Below are 25,412 nucleotides of genomic sequence, written 5' to 3' on the forward strand. Positions count from 1 at the left end.
TTTTGTTCAATGTAGTCATCCGTTTGTTATTTCGTCAAATTGGTGCTAAATAGAGGGTAATTCAATAATTTCAATATTGGCCTCTCTTTTACCGTTTATTTAGTGCCAATTTGACGAAATAACAAACGGATGACTACATTGAACAAAAATACAAAAATCTGAAATTACATTAGATCACTAAAGTCGTTTAGGACGAAATTGAGAAAAACTACTATAGTCGAAGACAATTTTGAGTATTAACTCGTAAATATATATATGAATTGACCATTTTGTATAGCAGGCAATGTAAATAAAATCGTTATTTTGTAATGAAAATTGATCCCGCTCTACATCTTTTCTTATGATTGGCCATTATCATCAAACAATGAAAAGGTTAAAGATCTTCTCAAATTCACCCACCCTGGGGCGCTCAAACCCAAGACCACAAGGTTAAGAGCCTTGCGCTCTACCAACTGAGCTAGACAGGCCTTGAAAGTTCATGAAACACAAACGTTAATGGCTGTTATTGTAACACATTTTGTACCAGCAATTAACAGTTTCTACACCGATAAACAATTACAAACACAACATGATAACTACAGACACATTAACTATTAACTACAAGTATAAAATATGTTAACTGCAAACAGATATAATGTTAACCAACATCTTATGTATCTGCAATTAACATATTCTGTACTTGCAATTAACGATTTATGTGTTTGTAATTATCATGTTATGCGTCTGTAATTATCATGTTATGTGTCTTTAATTTGTTTACAGCAGAAACAATTAATTACAGGTACTGAATGTGTTAACTGCAGACACATAATTTTTGGATTAGAGTTCACAATGCAATATAATCCATAATATAACAATTGAACATAACCCTAATATGCTCATTTTTTTTGGCCAATTGAAATAATTTCAATACTTAACAATCAATTTCTGATAAATTATATTGTGAACCATGAATAAATGTTCATTTTTAATATATTGAAAGCACAACATTATGAGTTATGTGAGTTTGAAACACTGCTAAGTTTCTTACCCTCAGGTCAATAATAGAGTAGATTCTTTGTTTGAGCTAATTCATTCTATGGGGTCCATGTCATGTTACAGCAAAGAGTTGTTTCAAATATTTTGCAACCTTTTTGGATGATTTTTCTAAATATTTTCTAGCTATTTATCCCTTCAACACTTGAAATAGTGCACATAAAGATTGATCTTGAATCAAGAATATAAATAGTTAGATGCAATGCCATCCTTCATAAAATTTGAGATGCATATATCCCACATCAACCTTTTGGTGAGAGTATCAAATTAGTAAACATTCTATCATCACTGGAGACAATGGCATCAAAGTAAGCAGAACACTAATATGTGATATTTTTACTCACAGCAGTATCTACTTGTATAACAAAACAGGTGAAGTTGCAACAGAAGTTTTTAAAGCCATTAATGAGCTGACCCAAAATCAAAGTGTACCAATCCTCAGGGCTCAGGCTGTGTCATCTATGGAGAAGTGCAGAAAAACAGAAGAACATATACACAGGAATATGTAATTTAGAGCAACCAACCATGCATTCATCTCAAGCACCTTTTTGAGGTAGTGTTTCGAAAGCAGATACCGTGTTCTCGAATTTGATACGATGAAGTGGTGCACCACTCTGTTTGATAGCACAGGCTTGCTTGTCTTCAAGTGGGCAACGAGCTTTCAACATTGAAAATACATGATTGTTTAATCTCCTTGCTTTCTTCATAGCCTCTAATAAGCTATCCAATCCCTTGTATAGTAAAATATATACAGATTTGTCAGAAAACATATTGGTACAACCGTACAACTACAAGTTTTTGTGATGTTATAATCTCTGAACATGCTCCGATACCATGTTATAATGACATATGGGCCAAACCATACTAAATTCAATCAATTAGCTAGTCTAACCTATGGTCTTATAAACCCATACGTTCTCTCTTAACTTAATCAGTTAATCATACAGTTACAAAAAAGAAAAGAAAAGAAAATGAACAAGTGTCAAATAGGTCACTGAACTTATTGCTTTTGTGCAATTGGGTTACTGAACTTAAATAAAAAGTATACAATCGAACCATCAAACAAACAAAATATATGCAATTAGGACATTTTTATGATCTCTTTTAATGCAATTTAAGTTGAAAACATTTCAATCTTTCAACCCAACTGGTATGACAAAGGAAATGGCGATTCTTAGTACATCTCATGTAAGTAATATGATTGGATTCTATCGAGAAAACTGTCTCAATTGCACATATTTTACTTGTTTAATATGGTTTAATTGAACACTTTTTAAGTTCAGTGACCTATTTGACACGTTTTCCAAAAGGAGATTATATTGGTATCAATTGCAGTACCATATCCATAACAGGACAAACCACCAGAAGGAAAACTTATACCTGAACAAATGGAGGACTTTTTTGCGGTGATATGATTGCAACTGCTTCTACCTCTGCAACATTGAGGACTTGATGTGAAAAATCAAAAAGTTCAAAGTGGAGTTGCTGACCAAGCAAGTAGATTATTGTGCATCCACCCCAGGCAACCGAATCGCCCAACATTTCATGGCTGCTTGATTGCAATAACACAGATTCCTCCAAGTATTCCTGAATTTAGGAACTCCCATCAGATATGCCCATCACCACAACAGCTACTAAAAAAAAGATGGCATATAGCTAATTTAACACCATCAATCAGTTTTTAGACAAACTTATTTTCAAAGTTCCAGATATGTAATGAGGTGAAATGCTTTGTGACTATCAGCAGGACCAATTGTCAAATGACTATGACTGCACAAACATTGATTTACTTATGTCACGCGTAATATTTATCGGGTCTGAAATAGCAATGCAATATAGTCTCCAAATCATCCAAAAGAAGCTCTTTATTGCATTATCTTAGAGTTTATCTTCAGTGTTACTAGTATTTTTAAAAGTATAAAATTTGTCGACAAAAGGAGGCACAAAGCTTAAACCAAATAGAACCTGAAATTGTACTCATTAAACAACCAACACAATAATGAAGCAGCAAATAAGGACTTGGGCAAAGAAAGATTTCAAAAACTTTTCAGATTTAAAATGAATATTTTATGAAGAGTAATGATTAAAATAGAGAAAGTATCTCTTACAATTTGCAGGCCACTAAATATTCGGTAGAAGTCCTTCGAAGTTGTGATATCAATGAATCCTGTCTTTGGGGCTGCACTCCATTTAGTACAGTATTTATCTAAAGCTGCACTGGTGAAAGCAAGGGCATATTCCAGAACACTTCCAGTGTTAATATTTGCCTTATACAAGAGATCTGCAGTAACATATATAGATTAAATATATGGGTTATGAACTCGTACTAGCAACTCGTAAGCAGATCAGAAATATGAACAAACAATTTTTTGAAGCTACAAGAACACAAAATTAGCCATTAAGAAAGATGACCAGGAAAACTTTAAATAGTCTAGGAACTTATCTTTGGGGGGATAGTGTTATTTCTTCTCTTTTTTTTTTTTTTTTTTTTTTTTTTCCAACTAATAAATCAGAAATACCCAATTTATTGCCATAGGAAGCAAGCTTATTTTTATCTAAATGGAAAAGAAAAAAGGGCCTCACAGGTTTGACAGATGAAATCAACATCTTAAAGAATAGTAAATATACTTCTGCATGACAAACTGCCACCATTCATCCCTCAGTCCTCAGAGTGTTTCATATTGGAGTATGGTGTCAAAGTTTCATTCCATATATATCACATGCATGAAAAGAATATGTTGGAATTATATTATTGTACAGTGTTCTTGGCTTTTTCCATAAGAAATGTCTTGCAAGTTAATATGCATCTCTAATATTCATGGGAACTTCCATTTTTCAGTTTTCACTCTTTTAGATGAAATGTTTTATATTGCTAAAATATGATGATTGCGCAACCTCTTCCTTGAATGAAAAAGAAGCATATATTCACATATATGTATGTGTCCGAGTGTATTTACTTAGATAACTACATATGATATAGAGGATTCAAGTGAAAGCAAACTTGTTTCCCTGAATAAAATATAGACGGGCCAATAAGAAGTGTATATGGAAATATGGAATTGATAGTAAGCTAATAGAAAAAGAGGATAAACCAACTCTGCAGTATCAACTGAAATATAATCGCTAGTCGATCGGTTAAAATATAGTGCTTTGATTTTATTATTTATTATTATAATATTATCTAATATAGGTTTCCTCCTAGCTTAGTCTCATAATGTACCAAAACAGTGATGCTTAACCATGAAACGTTTTCATTATACCAGTGCTGGAATCATTATAAAGAACAATAACGAGTGGTTGGTAGATTTAACAGTAGGTAAATATATACCAGCAGCTTCTGCCTGTTTCGATATCGTGTTGAATGCGGAAGGGCTTAAGCAGCTAGGGGTGGACACAGTTGCAGCTGTTGCTGATTTAAAAAGCATAACCATAGGGCTATCTCCCCCTTCTTGAGATTGCAGTATCTGCCCATCTGTGCCCGGGATTAAGCCTAACCAAGGGGCTGTTTGCATGAAATGAGAGGTATCTACTTCTCTCTGCCAAGCACAAGATACAAGTTTTAACAAAATATTTAGCTTTCATGAATCTAAGATACTTTATAGAGAAAGAAATTAAGAACATAAATTCAGTTTGAAATGTAGAAGAAAACATTTGAAAAACATTAGAGCAGCTCAAGATTAGAACATTCTCTAATGCTAAACTGATGGTTGGTGTTTTAAATGAAGACAGAGATGGATGTCAGATGAAGAATCCTTAGCATATAACTTAGCTAATAAAGTTCGAAAGACTATGATTAGAAGAAAATTGGGGAAGCAGCGGCTTAAGTATCACTAGACTATTATTTGAAGGAGCTGCTTCCTTCTGTTGAATTTGGAAGATGGAATGGCCTGGCGGGTGGAGAATAACACCACCCGCCAGTTAGGCGGAAGCAATAATGAATAATCAGGACTAGGAAATGAATATAAAACTGAAATTATATTGGTATATTCTCTCTGTTTCTAATACAGAAACAAAGTACATATATATACACAAATACATAACTGTAAGTAACTACCCATAACTACCCATAACTGACACCTATTCATAAACAGACACAACCCTATAGATAAACCTAACTCTTTAGTTTTCAACACTCCCCCTCAAGCTGGAACATCTAGAAGTTCCAAGTTTGGATTAAAACATACACTCTACATTACAAATGAAGATTAAAAGCAGCTAGAGAATAACAGTGTTGGATGGCTTCGGAGGAACAATGCTATAAACAACCTTTGGGAATGAAGGCACTAGGGCGAAGCTTGTCACAAACAACCTTGGGAATGAAGTCACCAAGGGCGAAGATTAACACGAACACCCTCACAGCAACATAAGCATTCTAGGATTTGCCAATCAACAATCTCCATCAAGAACGGCAGAGCAACCAAATCATGAGCAGCAAAAGGGATGTAGTAGGGCCCATAGATTGTTGTATGAATATCGAGAAAACCACATGATTGTTGGTTATACCTCTTATAGGATAAGTGAATAACAAAAGAAGCTTCTGGAAATAAACAAAGTGCCAAACATGAAAACCCTAGGGACTAAGTATGGTATACCGAATATAAAGAAACAAATACGGTTATACCAAAAACACCCCGGAAAGAGGTTTGGCAACAAACCCAAAAAGCCTTCAAACTTTCACCAAAAGGTCCAAGGGCAAAACAACAATCTGAAATTTTCACTGGAGAATACATCACAAGGAAAAATACAATTTTGATGTTTGAAATACCCTAGGAAAGTAGGCTCTGATACCATGTTGAATTTGGAAGATGGAATGGCCTGGCGGGTGGAGAATAACACCACCCGCCAGTTAGGCGGAAGCAATAATGAATAATCAGGACTAGGAAATGAATATAAAACTGAAATTATATTGGTATATTCTCTCTGTTTCTAATACAGAAACAAAGTACATATATATACACAAATACATAACTGTAAGTAACTACCCATAACTACCCATAACTGACACCTATTCATAAACAGACACAACCCTATAGATAAACCTAACTCTTTAGTTTTCAACACCTTCTACCCATCCTAAGGATTACTCCATACTTTAGAGAAAGCAAAGAAATTGGTAAACTAACCAACACAATATCGAGAAGTCCCATCCAGTACAGGACACTCCCAATCTCTTTGATTCCACAAAGAATCTCAGCTTTGAGTTCAGATTTTGACTGCCAGCAGTTGAGTAGATCCTTAACGATCCTCATACAACCTAAAATCATACAAGAAAGTACTTAACACGGTAAATAACAACATAGATACCACTAGACTGCAAACAAGTGTAGAAGACCAATAAATTATAGTAACGAGCTTTTAATTTCGAGTAACTAAAAGCTTAGGCAAAATATTTTAATCATCCATTCCTCAAAAAGAAAGGAATCAAATAATGCCTTAGGATGAACATCATCAATCAAAGTTTGATGTGGTGAAATCAAACTTTTCCAAAGCTGCAGCTCTGTCCAGCAATTAACTCATACATACCAAACAAAACCTAATAAGATGGAAAGATGAAATCTAAATGCCACAAAGTTACTGCTTGTGAGCATAACCCTTTAATTAAGAATGTCAAGTTATTATTCTTATTTAAATGAAGAAAAATGAATTGTTACTGCTTTCCACAGCTTGGTTATATGACCACTTCATTCAAATATAGTTAAAGTATATATTGCTTAACGTTTCTATAAGATTTTCTTGGTTCCTATACTATTATATATTTGGGCTTTGGTTTAAGAAAAACAATCAGATAGAAAATATCCAGCCTTAGCTAGCATTTAGAACACTGACAAACAGTGAAGTTACATTTGATAATTACAGATGAAGTTTTCAGATAATGGAGGGCTACATGTTAATGAGATGCCAAAATCATTGCTCCTGCTGTCCTGCATGAATACAGGGAAGTGGCAAAGCTTCAATATCAGACTAAACCCACGCAGCTTCCCATTTCCACTAAATAGAGTTAACTGTCCCCTTTATGCCACAAATAATGATTTTCACAGTTAACTATACAAAAAGGCAGTGGATGTGACAAAATTATACAGTAATTGCAGTATAGAATACTAAACAGCCAGTGTCAATAGTTGCCTGCTATATACCTGCCACACCTCCATCGAAAGAAAGCAATCCAATAGACTTCGGCAAAGCTTCTTGTAAGCCAATAATCATTGGCTCAATTGTAGTTATCTAAATGAAATGTGTAAAATATTAGTATCTAATTAGTAGTTATTTCCAATAACTCATAACTTAGCTACATGATGCAGTTAAAGACTATGACTTGATCCACAAACTACTAGGATGAGCACAACATGGAGTCCATAATAAGCAAATAAAAGAGCTGAACAAAATGTGATGTTTTTCATTTCATTAAAGTAGATACTTTAATATCATTAGAGGTACTAGCTTTGCCATAAATTATAGCCAGAGTACAATTTCCAAGACACAAAATGAACAAGAATGCATTTAAGCTCCATTTCTTACCTTATTTGACACATGATCCAAGAGGGCTCTGATAAGCCAGGGCAATGATCTAGACCCCAAAAGCTTCACAATGGAATACATATGAGGGATTCCAAAAAATCCACAATACAATCGTGCAAAGCTCTGGTAAGCAGAGTTTAGATCCTAGGGCAAGAATTGAGACAAGATTGGCAAACTTAATGATGAGAACAATGAGAGCATGGAAAATACATGAGTTCGCACTCAAAGCAAGCCATTCATAAAAAGTTTGGTAACTTCTTACTGGGTTACCACAATAGAAGTTTGGCTTTGCATATGGAACAGAAGGTTTCTGCATGGGAACAGAAGGAACTCTTGATGATCTAACAAAACGCTGAGTCGTATTGCAGAGTATAAAGTTTGGCAAAAAGTCATTTTGCATCTCTGTCCAAATCTAGCAAACACAATAAGAATCACGATAAGAAATTTTTGTAACATTATCGCTATAGTGTAATCTTAATTAGTGGCGTTCCATGTCAAACAATTGCACAAAACATATTAATAACAAAATACCTACATTAAAAGAGGATAAAGAAATGCTGAATAGTAACACACTGCCCTTTAGAAAAGATAAGAAGCTTAAACAAATGTGATGGTCAACAGACAACTATTTAATGAGTAGGAAAAAAGAATGTTCTGTGTCAATCATGTTTCAGGGTGTAATCCAAAGGATATTGAGTAATTGAGGTTACTGACAAACCTGAGAAGCAAGCCGGCTAGAATATGAAACGAGAGATATATTCTCCTGCATTTCATTTATCATAAGATTGAAAGAATCTAGTGCAAGGTCTTTGGACAACAATTCATGAGCATATTGCAAGATGTCAAGAAGCTTTTCCAATTCCTGAAAGTAAAATGGCACAAAGAATAAGAAACAAACAAATTTTGCTCCTTATTAACAGAAGTCCTTATTGACAGAAGCCAACAAATCCTGCATGGGAAAAAATAAAATCAAAGTATTTTTAATTACCACAATGGCACATATATCTTGAGATTCAAAACGATCGAACAAAAACTCAATGTTGTCTCGAAACACTTTGTTCATCCTCTCAGCAATCAAACTCCTCAAGTTGATGGTCCTTCCCAAAAGCTATGCATCAGAAGGAAATCATATTGGCTGAGTAAACAACACACCACAAATGTAGAAAAAGAAGGTGAAGTAGAAACAATATTTTACTACTCCATAAGAAAGCAAGGCACTGTCTCTCCCTCACTCTCTCTCTATACACATACACACATGCACACACACACACAGAGAAGAAACCTAAAGAGCTACCTAGGGAGCTACAAGGTCACACACTCACACCTACATTTTGCACCTGCTAATACTAAGAGTGGATATTTTTAAGAAGAAAAAATTTAGTCGTAAAGCAGGTCTCACTAGGTAGATGTTATCACAACATATTTTCTTACAATGAACATCAAAGACTAGACTGAGAAATGAGAATAAATTGCCAACACATAAACTTGAAAATTTTGGCAACTTGAAAGTTACTAGACTTTAAATTGTACATATGCACACTATGGATGGATATCAAAAGTGAGGCAACTTTCAGAATATGCAATAAAGAGCATAAATATGTATCCTCACCTTCACTCTAGTGATCTTTAATAGAGAATTGAACTTCATTGGCTGGAAAGAAAATTTTTCTCCAGCATCTATGGCAAAAAGGAATGTTGGATCAAGTAGCTCACTGCACCAATGGAAGTGACAAATATAATTAAGAAACTTCATTGATAAAATCATAGTAAGTTATACTAAAAGAACCTGAAACTGCATACCTGGCAGCCCAACTTTTATAATATGTGAAAATAGTGTCGCACAACTTCGAGACAAATATATCAAAACAATTGTCCACCTAAAAGAGAACACAAATAGAGTTATTGTTAGAACACCTTTATAGCATGTTTGGTTCATGGAATAGGTTATAACATCCTACAAATAGACTTATTCCATTTTTCGGGAGATTAGCCATTCCCAAGAGACCCCCTAGTATATATAGATAAAAATTCATAAATAAATACACATTTTCATTATTATCTAAGTTGTCCTTAATTAATAGCTTATTTTTGTTATGTATTATAAATTTATGCTATAATAATAATAATAATAGTATTATTATTATTATTATTATTATTATCATCATCATCATTAACTTCCTTATAAAGGGAATTTTTGTCTTTTGAATGCTAATTTCATTTCTATTCCTTAAACTCACCAAACACTAGAATACAAATCCCGAAGCCTATTCCTTCAATAAACCAAACAATGGAATAGAACTCTATTCTATTTCTTGTCTATCCCATTCTCTTGGAATAGCATTTCTATTCCCCCAAAATCCATTCTTGAACCACACATGTTATTTGAGGAGAAGCCACCCCTCCAACAACTATAAAGAAATATGATCCTTCAAGATAAATACATAGAAACAGTTGTCCACCGAAAAGAGAACAAAAATGGAATTGCTGTTAGAACTTAGAACTCTTTCATTGGGGAGAAAGCTTCCCCATCCAATAACTATATAGAAATATCATTCTGGGAGAGATAATTTTACATAGAAAAGATCAATAGAACTTTTTTTAAAGAATGGTTGAAACTTGAAATATGACGTAGACTAGAAACAGTATGCTCCAAAAAGCATAGAACTCAAAACAAGTCTTACCAGCACCAGAAAGGAGACATTAGCCTTGAATATTAGGCTGGCAGACATTCATAGATAACAATGATCTTTGATAAGGACCAATTAAAACTGCCTAACAGTGTACATATAAATACAAGATAGCAGTAGAGAAGCATCCACATAGGAGTAGTTCTCAGACAGATTTCAACCTACGAACACTTCCCTCGAGAAGCTCCGTTTACCCTTCTTCTATCTCAAGTGATTTGAGTTGTGTTTTCTTCTTTCTCATTTTCCATTTATCTTATATGGGGAGTGGAGAGAATTTCTCATGTAACCTGATCTAGTTATACAAACAAATTGAAGATAAAAGGGTGGAACTTTGCAGTCTGAACTTGCCCCTATAGTCAACTAGAGCAAGAAATGGGGCAGACACTAGCATAAAATAGAAGTAGAAGTAAAAGAAGTGATGAATGGAGGTCCGACACAAATAATACAATAAGGTAGTGTTTCCTAAAATAAGACATCTAAGAATCCACACAAAGTGCAGAACTTAGCCCTTGCAGAGCATTTAATGTATTCCTGTGTTTGTTTCTGGTGCTACACAATCATAAATCCCTACACCCTATGTCAAAATGCTCCAATGTTTTATTACCTCAGCTTCAATTTCATCATAGAGGAAGCGTTGCTTGAGGACCACTAATGCTTGCTGAGCAGCATCATTATAGATGTCAAATGGCATCAAAATACTCTCAAGAAGACCTGCATTTTGTGACTCGATGACATAATCCACCAGCATCCATGGAAGGGAGCATTCAATAGGAAACTGCAAATGAAATACAAATATATTCGCATGAAAACATGGGAAATGGTTCATGAGAGAAAAGCATGGAAATTGATATTGAAAACTGTGGATCTGAAAGTTCATAAATTATAGTACCTTTTTTTTTGTAGCAATTGTACCCAATACACAATTTGTGGCATAACTGAACCAAGCCAACTTCCTAATATATGTTGTTTTTTACTATTTATCTTCTAAAAATCTTTCAATAATCAATCAATTTCTAGAGAACTCCAAAATGACACCCCCACTACATTAGTCATCATGGATATTGTAAATTGAGTTACAAGAAATCAAAGAGTAGGTAGTATGGTACTACCAATAAAAAAACTTTCACAAATTTTCACAAAATCTGAAAGCTTACTTATTCATAAACATAGACACATAGTAGTTAGGTACTAATTATACATGTACCTTGGATATCAATAATTTTATGCATCATACATGCAAACATCAAAATTTAAGGATTTGATTAGTTAATTTTATATTAGAATTAGGATTTAAACATATAATTGTCAGTATTAAGTGTCCCACATTTATAAAATAAGAGATGATATATGGGTTTATAACGCCATGGGCAGTTGTTATATTATAGACCGCGGTGCATAATCGATTATGCACCGCGGCCCATATACGGCGCCGTTTCTTTAAGTAAAGAAAAGGCCCGCCGTTAGAGTTAACGGAGTCCGTTTGTTTGGTATATTAAACACCAACTGACACTACAGTATATCCAAACCGACACTGCAGTTATATCAAAATGATACTGTAGTTATAGTGAAATGAAACTGCAGTGTATTTACTGAAACTGAATAACATTTCACATATTTGAGTGTATATTGTACAATGAAGCTGTAATTATATCAAAATGATCATGTAGTTGTGTTTTAATAAAACTATAGTGTATATAAAATAAAATTAAATAACATTTTCACATATTTGAGTCTATAAATATCGAATGAAACTATAGTTATATCGAAATGAAACTGTAGTTGTGTTCAACTGAAACTGCAGTGTATACAAAATGACACTGAATAACAGAGTTACTTTTTGCAAAACAGTGCGAAACGGCGAAAATAAACACTGTTAATTTTCATTTAAAAAAAAGACGCGCGGTGCATAATCGATTATGCACCGCGGTGCATAATATAATTTGCCCGCCATGGGTTAGACTAGCTAATTGGTTGGATTCAATCTTTTAGTGTGGTTTGGCCCATGTGCATTATATATAGCCCAATTGAGTGATCCTAACCCAATTTTACTTTATAACAGAATACAAGAGCTATGTCCTATATGAATAGTAATGTCTTTGCATTTTAGGTTCCTTGTAAAGATACTCTGTTGTACCAATCATTTGAATCTATCAAATTCAAGTACCTTTCGTCACATGGTATCAAACTAGGTTCCTTTCTCCAACCAAATTCCAATTTTTTTCCTATCAAAATTCAAAAAATAAAAATAAAAATTCCAGCATGATTGTCATTCTTGTCCAGATGCATCTTTGGTTGTTGTTTGAAGAAACTAACGCCGCAACCTTACTCACCACCGGGCGCCTCCTCACGCGCAGCCACATCTCCTCCATTTTCCTAGCCAGATCTTTAGAGTTAATATCCTCCTAGACTATAGTGGTTTTTTTCTCGATTTAGTCCTAAACGCCTTTTTGTACTTAAATGGGTCCCTTGACTTTGATGGTTTTACCTAATTGAGTCCTTTGTAAATTTCCCCTCTAGTAATACCCAATTCAGTTTTCGACTATAGTGGTTTTATCCAAATTAGTCCTCGACTATAGTGATTAATACCCAATTTAGTTCTCAACTATAATGGTTTTTCTCGATTTAGTCCTTCATTCTAATAGCCGAGGATTCAATTAGGTAAAATCATCAAAGTCGAAGACCTAATTATGCACAAAAAGACATTTATGATTAAATCGATAAAAACCACTATAGACGTCCTTTTGGTTTGGTGACAGAGTTCGCAAACCTTTGTGGCCGGAACGGGCTTAGGACATTAGTTGCGCAAATGACCGGGCTCTCCACAATTGTAGCATACTCTTTGTCCTCCTTGGCCTCCTCCACGCCCACTACTAAAACCGCCACGTCCTCGAAACCGACCACCTCGACTATTAGTAGTCTCACTATTATCTCCTTGTGACATAAAAGCATGTCTTTCTGCCATATTAACCCAGCAAAAGAAATCACCCAAACAAAAGAAACCTCAACAGGTTCGAAATACAACTTACCCAACCAATTCCTTCAACACACCTTATCACACACCATACCTCAATGGACTCACACCACCAAGACGAGACTGCCGGTACCAGCCATCGCCGGAGAAGTCGCCGAAAAACACCTCACGCTCCGGCGCGCGCGTGGTGTCGGAACTATCGGAGTGCGGCAGCGCGTGTAACCTCCAATGGCGGCGAAACTTTACCGTCCGACCAAAGCCCAGTGGGTCACTCTCCCTAAGTCCGCTCTGATACTATATAGAACGTGAACTGTGTGTATTTACTAATGAAAAAGAACATTGTACAAATAGCTATTTATACAAGCTAGAATAGTATTAGCCAAGCACCTCAACCACTCATTTTAAATTCAAAATGCTAAAACTACTATTGCACCCGTTAATCCAACATCTCTGCTAGAGGTCATACTTATGCATTCTTGAAATATTTACTTCTATAAAAAATTTGATAATCTTGCATTGATATACGCCAGGATAACGAATGATACTTTGATAAATTCTAAAAGACTAATTTAAAAATACACATGGGCATTAGACTATTCGCGCAATACGCGTGTTGTAACTAGTATGATGATAAAGGCCATCCTCAAAGCCAGATCTAGTTCAAAAGCTAAATACGTGCCATAGCTTTAGCTACATGTGAACTCATATGGCTAAATCACTTACTTCAAAAGCTACAACATTGTGATCTTACATAGATGACATTAATATGTGACATCCACGAAACTCAGCATATTGCTATGAATCCAGTAACAAACCAAACATATTGAAGTTGATTGTCAGAGTCACTCTGTCACTTCATTAGGGAAAAGATTATGTCAGGATTGATTACTACAAGCCATGTTAACTCCACTAATCCATTGACAGATATTCTAAGTCACTTAGAGATCCTAGGATAAAATATATTTGTAACGAGCTTAGCGCATATGAACTATATACTCCAATATGAGGTGGAGAGTTAGAATACAAGAGTCATGTCTTTACAGTTGTTAGACAAGTACCACTGTATGTAGGTAATGTATAGAAGTGTATTTACACTGATGATTTGTACAAGGAAAACTATAGCTATTTATACAAGCAAAGAACAAACTATAACCATAGGATTCAAATATTCAAACCTAGGGTTGAGAGTGATTCTCTCAACCAATACCCCATTTCTCTAACAACAGTTTAGGTTCCTTGTATATATACTCTGTTGTACCAAATTCAAGTATCTTTCTTCGCAATAATGGTGGCAAATAAAATAAATAGAAAGTCAGCATGGGTCAATTTTGACCAAAGAAATGAAATGGTTAAAATTCTAACAGAACAATTGAAAAGTTGGTACAAAAGTTGAAAACATTGGCTGCACTTACTGGTGGCAAGATTTGGCTTTTTTCATTATTAGGCCTACAGGAGTTATATTGAATAATTAGTCCCTCTATCCCATTTTATATGCCTTATGCACTATTTATCGATCAAGCTAACTCTTTAACAATTTCTTATAATTTGCAAATTCAACTTTTTGCATTTAGTTGAAACAGTTTCTAAATATATAAAATTTTCACCAAAACTAAATTAAACATTACCAAAAAAAAAAAAAAAAAATTATAAATAGCTTGAGACAAGCCTCGTTATCCGTGTAAGGCTTACAATTTGGAGCGAAGGGAGTATATTCTTATTATTATAATAAAAATCTTGTCCCTTGCTTCTTGTTATCTCTTTATTTTTTGGAAATTGCATGCCTTTCTGTTCAGCACTTCAGCACAACACACACTTCCATATTCATGCATCAAAGCATCAAATATGCAGAAATATGTCAAAGCTTTGTATTTTAGTGCTAGGTTTTGTAACCCTATTTTGAGAACTTCTGATGAAAATTTGAAAAAATTAAAAAAGGAAAACAGAAAATTGACAAAACCTAGAAAGTACACTGCATATTGTTCCACAGTTAATGACTCTCGAAACAGCTTAGTGGGCATATATTCAAAGATCTATATATACCTGAATAACACGGGACGATTCCAAATAAAATTCCCGGAACCATAAGAAACCAAGATCTGTAATAGCTCCAAGCGTCACTGCAAAAATTAATTTCATAATGAATTTTTTTAGAGGAAAAATAAAAAGTGTATTTTCATGATTTATTACAAGGGGAGTCAACAAATTTATAAATTGTTATGTCAAAGATAACTAACAAGAAAAAAGGAAAATAATCATAAAGAAAACCTCAAAAATAAAAAATAAAAAATATATCAATTGAAGGAATTTAGAGAACGTAGAGATACAAATGAAGAGGTGTAACTATATTCAAAATTTTATGCCCAAGATCATCATTAACAGAATAACAGCAATGAGCAGAAAAGGAACAGTATCTGATGAACCTGTGTAGTCCAGTACGTGCAGGAAAAAGCCAAGCTTGTAAAAGAATGTCTCTAACTGTTTCAAGTCATTGACAGGAATCTCTGAACCACTGTTTCCAAAAAGACCACCTGGCTTCCGCATATTTCCTCCTGAAACCACCTCATATATGAGGAATTGCAGACAGTGTACCTGCAAGAGAGTAGAACATTCAAGTACAAATGTAAAATGAAAAATGCAGACCATCTTGAGCTCAGGTAATTGATCCAATAATTAAAACAACCAAAACTGTGCACCTAAGCAAAATATGAGGATGCAATTTTTTAAATATACTAATTATTGCAAAATATTAAAAAAATGAACAAAGGTTGTGCTAAATATTCTCTGTCCCAATTGAATGCCTAATGTTGGGTGCTGACTGACTCACTCAGTCTCAAGTTGGCCACATTCCTGATAGGTTCAACAGCTAAAGATGGGGTGTGTTGGAAAATATCTGTCTTGTTGCAGCCCTATTTACTCTAGCGGTTGTTGCCTTGAGGAGAGGAGTAGTTTTCCATGGGCAGTCTAGTATTTATTGTGCATCTTTCCGTTGTTTTCATTATGCCTATATATATGATATGTAATCTGGAGTATTCTGAACTGAATAAGATAAGTATTGTTCTGTACTTCTAAACAGCTTCTTAACATGGTATCAAAGCCTCTTTTTTGGGGCTTGAAATTTCCTTCAACTTCCTACAGATGAACAGTGTTCATCGTCCTACCTTTTTCTATAGTATCCAATACTGGGAGCTCTCTTCACAAAATTGGTGCGAGTCCCATAATGGTATACTCGGTGATGGAACTGTCCAAGCACCAAGAAATGTTCAAGAGACTCCTTCAAGTCTCTTCTGTTTACAAAGAAAACACACTATCCTCCACCGTAGTTGATCATCGAAAAATCCCTCACATGCCGACACGTGACAGTAGAGGTGGCCACAGGCCGATTCAAGATCGAACCAACCTTGAACCGGTCCAGAAAAAATTGGGCCTATATCGGGCAATTTCTAGGCTCAAACAAGGATTGGGACCACCCTGTATTGGGCTAGTCTTGATCTAACCATTTGAAGGCCCGAGGCCCAAGCCCATTACATTATTTACATATTGTATCACAAGTCATGTGGCTTAGTTGGAAAGAATATTAGCTATTTAATTATAAGGTTAAATGTTGGAATTTTATAATATACAAAAAAAAAATGATAAATTAAATTAAAAATTTCAGGCCAACCCATGTGTATTGACGGGCCAATCCTGGCCCCCTCTAAGGAGGCCTAAGCCCAAGGCTGGACCAGCTCAAGCTCAAGATGTGGCCACCTCTACGTGCCAGCACCAATGGTAGTTCGACTCTTCTTCCCACATCACCCCACTATTCCAACCTCAACCCAGTACCTCACACTCACTCACAAGCTCGAATACTTACAAGCTCCAACTTGAACCAGTCAACTATGGGCAACCTAAGTTGGTTTACCTCATTGTGGTCTTTTGCTGACTAGAGTCACAAGACAGGGTTTATCCAGTGCACACCCTCGGGTAGTGACTGTTGGTTACTCTCGTCACCCCCCCCCCCCCCCCCCCCCCAAAAAAAAAAAAAAAAATCTCTATAGGAAAGACAAGAAAATATTGCAAAATCGTCTGTATAAAGCCCACCTATCCCTTTGCAAAGGGTACTCCCCCCAAATTATCAGTTGGTTTAGTGATGCCAAAAGCACCAGATTTACCCCTAAAAGATGCCTACAAGAGATGTTTTATCACATCAAAGAATCCAATCATAGATGTATAAGAGAAATATGGGGTTTATGTAATAACAGTAAAACAGGGATTTAGTGAGTGAAACCTGTGCAGCAGTTGGTGCTACTGGCCTTGGATAGAAGAAGTTCCCTCTGCTTTCTTCACCAGCATGCTGGAATGAGTGAACATCAGAATCAGGCCTGCTAGTATTTGCCATCCAATCTGCTGAAAGTGTCCTCATGTCAGAAAGAATCCTGAAAACATAAATAATGAAAAAAACACACAACAGTCAGAAAGTTCAAAAAAAAAAAAAAAAAAAAAAAAAAAAAAAAAAAAAAAAAAAAAAAAAAGTTAATCAATATCTTCAAAGCCAGGCACAACCGCACAACTTTCTAATCAGCATCTCTGGGCAACAGTGTATAACCAATTATTGCTATTATGCAGAAATGATGCAAAATCTCCCAAATTCAGCACCTGGAAAGATCCTTCTTTTTTCGGAAGGTAGTTCTCAACATTGTGGCCAAAGTATTTTGGACAAAATCTTGAACCTCTGCGTGTATAGTCTCCCATAAGGCATCAACAACTAATGTGTCAGCCTTCTGCATCATTGATCCAATACTTTTGATGTAGCTTACAAGTTCAGTCAGAGCTTTCCTTTCCTCAGCACTATAATTATATCGAACCACCTAAGGCATTCATGAAACTTATAATACTGTTCATAAAATCAACTAATCAAGTAAAAGCATTCATAAAAAGTTGGAGGAAACAACAGCGGTAATGACGGTGATGTTGTAACTAGAGAAACTAGGTCATAGAAGATCTCCTCTCCCCAAAAGGCTGGTAGTGAAAACAGAAGAATCCATTTCAAATGGCTGAAAAAAGGAGACTCCCAATAAATGAAACAATACTCAATAAGTTATCAAGTCAAGAGAGCATCTTCACTGGATAAATGGTGGAGATTGGTAAACTAAGAACTATTAAATTGCACTTTGTATCCCACAAAGCAGAGACCCAGGAATGCAATTTGAGTCAGATCTTTTATAAAAATTAGAATTAAAATAAATAAATAAAGTGGGTACAGAGATTGTGTGGATTGGGGAATGGAGTATAATGGAAACATAACAGAACAATAAGTTATCCTTCTCTGGTTCCAAAAATAAAAACATTTTCCTTTCCTTCCCTTTGTGAACATTCATAAGAAAAACCTATAAACTTGGAGTTTGGGAGTTGAAGCTGTGGAAGAAGAGCATATTGTAGGATTTTAGGGAGGTGGGTACACTACATGTTTAGCCAATACTGCCTCGCTGCAGTTCCAAATCTAACTAGGAATAATATTAAATATAAAATAAAACCTTTTCATAGTCAGAAAATGATCCAGCTGATTCATGCAACTCTGTTGGAACAGGATCCTTGCATGGGCGTGAAAATTTCCAAGCAGATTGTTCCCAAATACGTGCAGTCCATCTGCTTAACAACTGCAAACCTTCAACAACCATGTCATACATGTTTCCTTTGACCTCCTTCACCCATTCAATATCGGCACCTTCTATTGATTTCAGCAGGACAAGCTACACAAGGAGAATATAAACTTCTTTTAATACCACATGCTTTGCTAGAATTTATTTTAACCTTTTTAATTTTACAATGCTAAAAGTTCAAATTTATTGATATATGTTACACGCATATACAAACACCCAGGCATGCTAAGAAACATAGAAAAGAGCACCTGATTCATGGCTGAAGCAAAGCGTATAGTGAAGTCATCATGCTCTGCACGGATTGCCACAATATGATTGACAATCAAATACTGACGCTGATAAGTGGACTATGTCAAGGGATTGCTTCAGGTAATTCACTAGAAAACTTTTCATGGAAGAGTAGAGGGCAAGTGTATCTTGCTGATTATAAACAATCAAAAAAAACTGAAATGAAACTGCAAAGAAACATCTTGTGTGATCTACATGTTTCAGTGGCAGTATGTTTATTGGCAATTAATAAGCCAATAAAATGTGTGTGTGTGTGTGACACGAAAGAATATTCCAAAGTTGATAATGGCATTTATAACAGCAGAACCAAAATAAATAAAGCAATGAAAAGGATATTCTTGTGCCTCACGAGGAGGCAACTCATGAGTTGAAGGAAGAGTGAGAAGACGAGTTTGGACAGAGAACTTTGGGAAGTATGTTGACAACTCCTTTAAAATTGCTGCTGGTGACAGATGCAAATCTGGGAAAGCAGGGATGACGGGATCATTCTGCATACAAGATAAAGTTAACAAGGATCATTTTTTTTTTACAGCTTTTAATTTCTTTATTGGGAGAGTGGAGAGTCAATGAGGTACATACTTAAAACTTTCCAAATATGAACATCAAAATTCCATTAAAAATAAAAACAATAGAAGAACACATGGCACAACTATAGACGTACATGCAGTTGACATGTATTCTTGAACTCAGTAACACCGTTATTTCTTGCAGTTGGCATGTATTCTTGAACTGAGTGGCACCATTATGTTTTTTTAATTGATAATAGAACCGAGTACATACCTTAAATATATTTATCAATCTGTTGATTTTCACTCTTTTGTACAATGATTCGCTATCTTTTTCTGATGATGCTGCTAAGACAACTAGCACCGGCAAAACACGAAGTAGAACATGCCTTTCCGGAAACAAAAGGGCAAAATTCAATTCCAATGACTCAACGATGAAAACAATGAGAATTTGAAGAATGTCTTCAACACTGTAGCAAATCAAGGAGCTCAAAGAGGAAATGAATAGATTGGAAAATAGACAATATTTGAGAAAGATATTTAAATAACTAAAAATGTCTTATTTCAAGCATAGGAATGAGCATGGTGTATTATGTAAATAATCTCCTTCACTACTAAAATATAATATGGCAGTATAGATAAAGATGAACAGTAGTTTACAATAAACTTTAGTTCATGCATAAAAAATAACAAAACTTTTTTATGCAGCTGATTTTGTCATCTTCAGTAATTACAAAATAGGTAATACTTCAGTCATTTCAATTAGTTAATGCATGTACAAGCAAAACAATATCAAACATGTTATAACATACCAATATTATCATTTTATAATAACACTCCAGGTTTTTATTATTGTATTCAGAAACAATCCTAGAGAATTACACTCGTTCATGGGTACTTGGTATGTAGGAACTAACAGCACTATTAGTTTACAACCAAAAGTTTATTATTATTCTTCAGGTAATTACAAGTCAAATTTTATTGAGAAAGCATCACAGGTAACGCAACCAAAAATGCACACCCTTTTGCAACAGAATTTACACTTAGTCCCAATTGTCATTAAAACTTTGACTAAGGTTAAACGAAGAACTACATTAAGGATACTTGTTTACACGGAACATCTCAACATGCAAGTTCAACAGAATTGTCCATCTTGTGCTCAAAAAGATCTGCAAGTAGATCCAATATTAATGGTCAGTGTATAAAATCTAGTCCCTAGACAAGTACACCACAAACAGGAAAAGAGGATACAAACTTGTAAATCATCCAACTCTTCCCTCATTGAATCAGTATCTTGCCACTGCACGCTGACTTGAGTAAATGTCCTGAAAAGATGGATATAATCAAGAAGCAAATGGGTGTAACAATAAAAGCATCAAGGCATTATCACTTGGAAGGTACTGTGCATTAAATGCATTCCAAGAGAAAATAGATGGTCTGTTAAGGCTAAAATGAGAAAGAAACATTTACATGAGGTTGAGCTCCAACCTAATTGTGGTATGCTGTTCATGAGAGTGCCCAATGCACTTGGAGGGAATTCACATCTCAACGTGACTGGGACCTAAATTACTGTTTTTTATTGAGCTGGTGATCTGGAGATTATTCTAGATCTTTCTGTTTCACCCCAGGCCTTTTAAGGTGGAACCTCTAATTTTCCTTTGTAAATGATTTACTTTATGCATATAAGAAACATAGAGCTTTTTAAATAATTCATTAGAAGGCCAAGTTGTACCACAAAAAAAACCTCACCCCCCAAAAATATTACAAATGCAGAGAGGAAAGCATATTAAAATAACTACTATGCCACTATGAGTGAAGAATGAAGATTAAATAATAAATGGATAATCTTACCTCTTATACCAAGAAAAGTCATTAGGTATGCTAGCTTTCGCATTTTTTAGATGATCAAGTTGGATAAGAATATCAAGTAATTTCAACATGGACCTGTAAATAATTCAGAATCATTTTCACATCATCAATTTAGAACTGATAGAAAAAGACTGGGCAATTGCCAAATAGAGTAAACCTACAGAACACACTCATATAATTTTAGTTAATAACTACTGATAAAATTATATGGAAGATAGGTAATTATGAAATTTTATAACATGTTGTGAAGATCCTTTCCATATCTTCTTTTATACATATACAAACTTATGGATAAGAAGGAGAGACATCAAAATCTATAGGAGAAGTCCTTCTGAATAGCATCTAAATCATAAAACTAAAATGTCATCTTAACAAAGATCTCCAATAATATTGGAGATCAGAGAATGCCACAGTCAAAGCCAGGAAAACCACTCCCCAATACTTGAGATGCCCAAAATCCAACTTATTGAATCATCTAGATCAATTTTAGCACCTTGATATGGCTATCCAAATACAGTTTTCACTTCTCAGATGTGGTTACTAGATAGGGGAAACTAAGCAAAGACTAGAAGGGAATAAGCACCATAAATGCGTTATAGTGGGGCCATTTATTCGTCTTTCAGGCCTTGAAAAACGCTGCATATCAGCTGCCAACTGCAATAAATAGGTCAAGCACAATATCTGAGATAACTCCCACAATAGTTTAACTTTTAGTTGAGATAAACAGAAACAAGAGTTCACACCTTAGACGCTGCTGATGCCTGCCATCGCTGAATTTCACGCAGACGGCTCATTTCCAAATCCAAAACTTGATAAGTTTCTAGATATAAGTCGGCCTGACTTTGCTTCATAGAATCTGGTAGCTGCGACAGACCCAAACAAGTTCATTGTAAAAGTTAAAGTCCAAAAAAAAAAGTGCTAAAATTAAAAAATGGGAGCAGATAACAAAGGAACTAATAAAATCAAGCTTATAATTTGAAGTAAGCTAGTTCAGTAACTCACACCAGCATCTTTCAAGCCCCAAGCAATTAAATTAATCATGAGATTTATGGGGACATTACCAAGTTGCTAAAATAAAAAGGCAGATCAGTACTCAATTGCTTGAATGTCTATATCTTATTACTTGTTAAGAAAAAGTGCCAAGGACTCCTCCATAGCATGAAAATTTTAGCAGATTCTGTTCACCAGAATCTACCTTCCACTTTTCCATTTTGTATATACAATGAACTGTTTTATAAACCATCCATTTATCTTTCACAACTAACAAAAGAAAGATCCTGCTCAAAATTGGAACAAGATTAAGAGAAGCAAGATGACATGGATGAGCATTATAGATACTGACTAAACATTCTAACCAATATACACAGCACAAACAGAAAGCTATGGGAACAAAAATACTAGACAAGTAGACATTGATGAAAGTCTATGAAAACCAATCTAGACAAATGCATGCGCTGACCCTCATGTGTTCTAAAATTCTGCCTGTCAATGTTTCAGTGAGTATGACAGCATAATTATATGAGCAATAGAAGACATGTCTGTGTCAAAGGAGTTAGGAACTTAATGACGAGTTGATTTTATATGAAGTCAGGAAGCAAATTAATATGTTAACACAGACAGGTCTTCTTTTGTAATGTAATTGGGTTGCATCCTTTGATGTTTAGAATAAAAATAATTATCAAAAAATAGTGGCATCCAGAATATGTCAAAGAGTTTGAAATAAATTCAAAATTGTAGGTAAGCCACTGAACCAAATATCTTCATTTGCTGTATCCATATCAGTAAAGAGAGCATACTGTGAAAATAGAAGTAAAATTGCATGCATATTCCTTCTTTTCATAAACATCCTTAGTATTTCCTTCTGGGCATCCACAACATTTATCACCGAATTTCACCAGCTATTCTTTTGCATTGTAGTCTTTAAGCATTTCAATCATAGCACATACACCACCAAAAAGCATCATGCCAAATTGATACAAATACAAATATGAATTTTATTTACATATGCTGTCATCATTTTATTGAGAACCGTTTAATGAAAAATGAGTACATCCACGTTACTTTCATAAAATCCTATGTGAAATTGACAAAATGAGGCCTTGTAACGAACCTGAGGAAGAGCTTTTACACAACTCCGATATGTATAGAGCACAGATGTGATTTCCTTTCCTTCTTGAATAAGTGCATCCTACATGTAATTCAAACACTAGTAGTTGCAACAAACTGAAACTGTAATATATATATACACACGGACACACACACACATATATATATACACACACACCATGTCTGTGTGTACATAAACATGGAACAAAACTAGAACCAAAACAAAAAAAAAAAAAAAAAAAAAAAACACTAAATGAATACAATTACAATATCAATGTACATCGAAGGAAGAAAGAAACACATACCAGCTGATTAATAGCTTTAGTGTCTTCAGACAGAGACAGCCGATATGCAGACACATCACTATACTCTACATAAGATATTGCGGCAATATCAAATGAAGTTAAAATTGACACTCACAATTAGCTATGAAAAACAAATGAAGAAATAAGGGAAAAATGCCTTATTAGTCTCTCAATTGTTCCTTGCTAGTTGTTTTAGTCTTTAGCTTTTTATCGTTGCAATATACTAACCTAACTCTTCAAAAAAGTTGCAGTTTTAACCCATGAAGGAACAAAACTATTAAACTCTATTAAAATTTTACTCCGTACATGGGTATTTTAAAATTTTACTATCTTTATTGTTTATAACTTTTTCAATTTTGATATTTCATCTGCAAAATAGAGAATTGACAACCCTCTTTCCTAAATTTTTCCTCTCCAATTGCAGTACATCGTCCTTATTTTCCTTATACGAACGGGTTAAAATCAAGTTTTTTATTTTACAAATAAAACATCAAGATTAAAGAAGATTATAATTAAAGAAAAAATATTAAAAAGTAGTAAAATACATATTTACTAAGTAAAATTTTAATAGAGTTTAACAGTTTTGTTGCATAAGGGGTTAATTTCAACTTTTTTGAAAAGTTTGAGGAGTATATTGCAACGGTAAAAAGTTAGGCACTAAAACAAAGGGACTAAAAATGCATTTTTCCAAGAAATAATATTCAAAAGTTACAATTATGTTTAAAATTTTAAAAAAAAAAACAAAAAAAAACAAAAAAAAAAAAAAAACAAAACAAAACAAAACTGACTTAAAATTTGATAGTTACAATTGCAATTTACAAATGCCAAGAAAAAGAAAAACTGCTCCGAGAGAAGAAAGAAAATCACATTAATACTGAAATGCAAGTATTTCAAATCTGGGTATTTAATTTTAAAAATATATATGTAATAATCACAGAAGAGGAAAATGGCAAAAACACTAATGATACGCACCAATTGGGCTACTGGTAGCGCCTCCTTCAACTGAAACCCAAAACCCTGGTCCTTGAACCTCTGGTTGATCATCCTAGCCAACAATTAAGCAAAACAAGTAAAGTGATAAACTGTGGGGAAGAAGAAATAAAGTAAAAGAGAAAATTTTAAATCAAAATTGTCATAACAAATAACATCCAATCACCTCTAATGAGAATGTGGAGAGAGCAGCAATGGCTTCTTCAATGGGGACTGCCATTGTGATTGTAATTTTGCTTCAGTTCCTCGATCTCTGAGATAAACCAACTATTTTCTGTAGTATTTTCCGGATCACGGGAAGAAATTATAGCATTTCTTTAGCGTGGGCTGAAATTCAAGAAGTTCATGGAGCTAGGCAGCTAGCTGCGTTGAAATGCGAAGGAAGGAGAGTATTCCGCTCTCGGCTCAGTCGGCTGTGTGTCGGGAAGACGAAATGTGGGACTGTTGAAGCCCGTTCAACCAACGGCGTGTTTGGACTCCCTTGATCTTCCGGACAGAAC

At 34.7% G+C, this 25,412-nt stretch overlaps 1 protein-coding gene across 2 annotated transcripts; it reads right to left on the reverse strand.

Annotated features, from left to right (window-relative positions):
* Positions 1–1,221: 1,221 nt before the first annotated feature.
* Positions 1,222–25,412, reverse strand: LOC109177359 (protein PIR). Of its 2 annotated transcripts, XM_019326707.1 has the most exons (30): positions 25,079–25,409; positions 24,895–24,967; positions 23,923–23,987; positions 23,622–23,699; positions 22,255–22,374; positions 22,095–22,165; positions 21,494–21,586; positions 20,898–20,967; positions 20,747–20,811; positions 19,917–20,112; positions 19,473–19,624; positions 19,097–19,190; positions 18,723–18,938; positions 17,845–18,056; positions 17,477–17,624; positions 15,630–15,798; positions 15,250–15,326; positions 10,843–11,013; positions 9,352–9,428; positions 9,161–9,263; positions 8,540–8,659; positions 8,270–8,413; positions 7,814–7,963; positions 7,552–7,695; positions 7,170–7,257; positions 6,159–6,289; positions 4,364–4,571; positions 3,144–3,316; positions 2,416–2,622; positions 1,222–1,766 (listed from the first exon to the last, which is right to left on the reverse strand). In XM_019326707.1, the coding sequence occupies exons 1-30, from the start codon at positions 25,130–25,132 to the stop codon at positions 1,572–1,574; spliced, it is 3,864 nt and encodes a 1,287-aa protein (XP_019182252.1). In that variant the 5' UTR covers positions 25,133–25,409; the 3' UTR covers positions 1,222–1,571. The 2 variants fall into 2 exon arrangements, with proteins under 2 accessions (XP_019182252.1, XP_019182254.1); XM_019326709.1 differs by lacking the exons at positions 1,222–1,766; positions 2,416–2,622; positions 3,144–3,316; positions 4,364–4,571 and adding an exon at positions 4,851–4,893 and having other exon boundaries at positions 6,097–6,289; positions 25,079–25,412.

Source organism: Ipomoea nil, unplaced genomic scaffold, assembly GCF_001879475.1.
Source record: "Ipomoea nil cultivar Tokyo-kokei standard unplaced genomic scaffold, Asagao_1.1 scaffold0804, whole genome shotgun sequence".
NCBI classification, from domain to species: Eukaryota; Viridiplantae; Streptophyta; class Magnoliopsida; order Solanales; family Convolvulaceae; genus Ipomoea; species Ipomoea nil.

Bases quoted from the DNA above. Each gene is read 5' to 3' on its own strand.
- LOC109177359 (XM_019326707.1), bottom strand. From the start codon at position 25,132: ATGGCAGTCCCCATTGAAGAAGCCATTGCTGCTCTCTCCACATTCTCA. The intron at 15,799-17,476 runs GTTTCACTCACT...ACTCTCTTGCAG, and splicing joins TAGCACCAACTGCTGCACAG to GTACACTGTCTGCAATTCCT. The intron at 15,327-15,629 runs GTTCATCAGATA...TAATTTTTGCAG, and splicing joins GCACGTACTGGACTACACAG to TGACGCTTGGAGCTATTACA.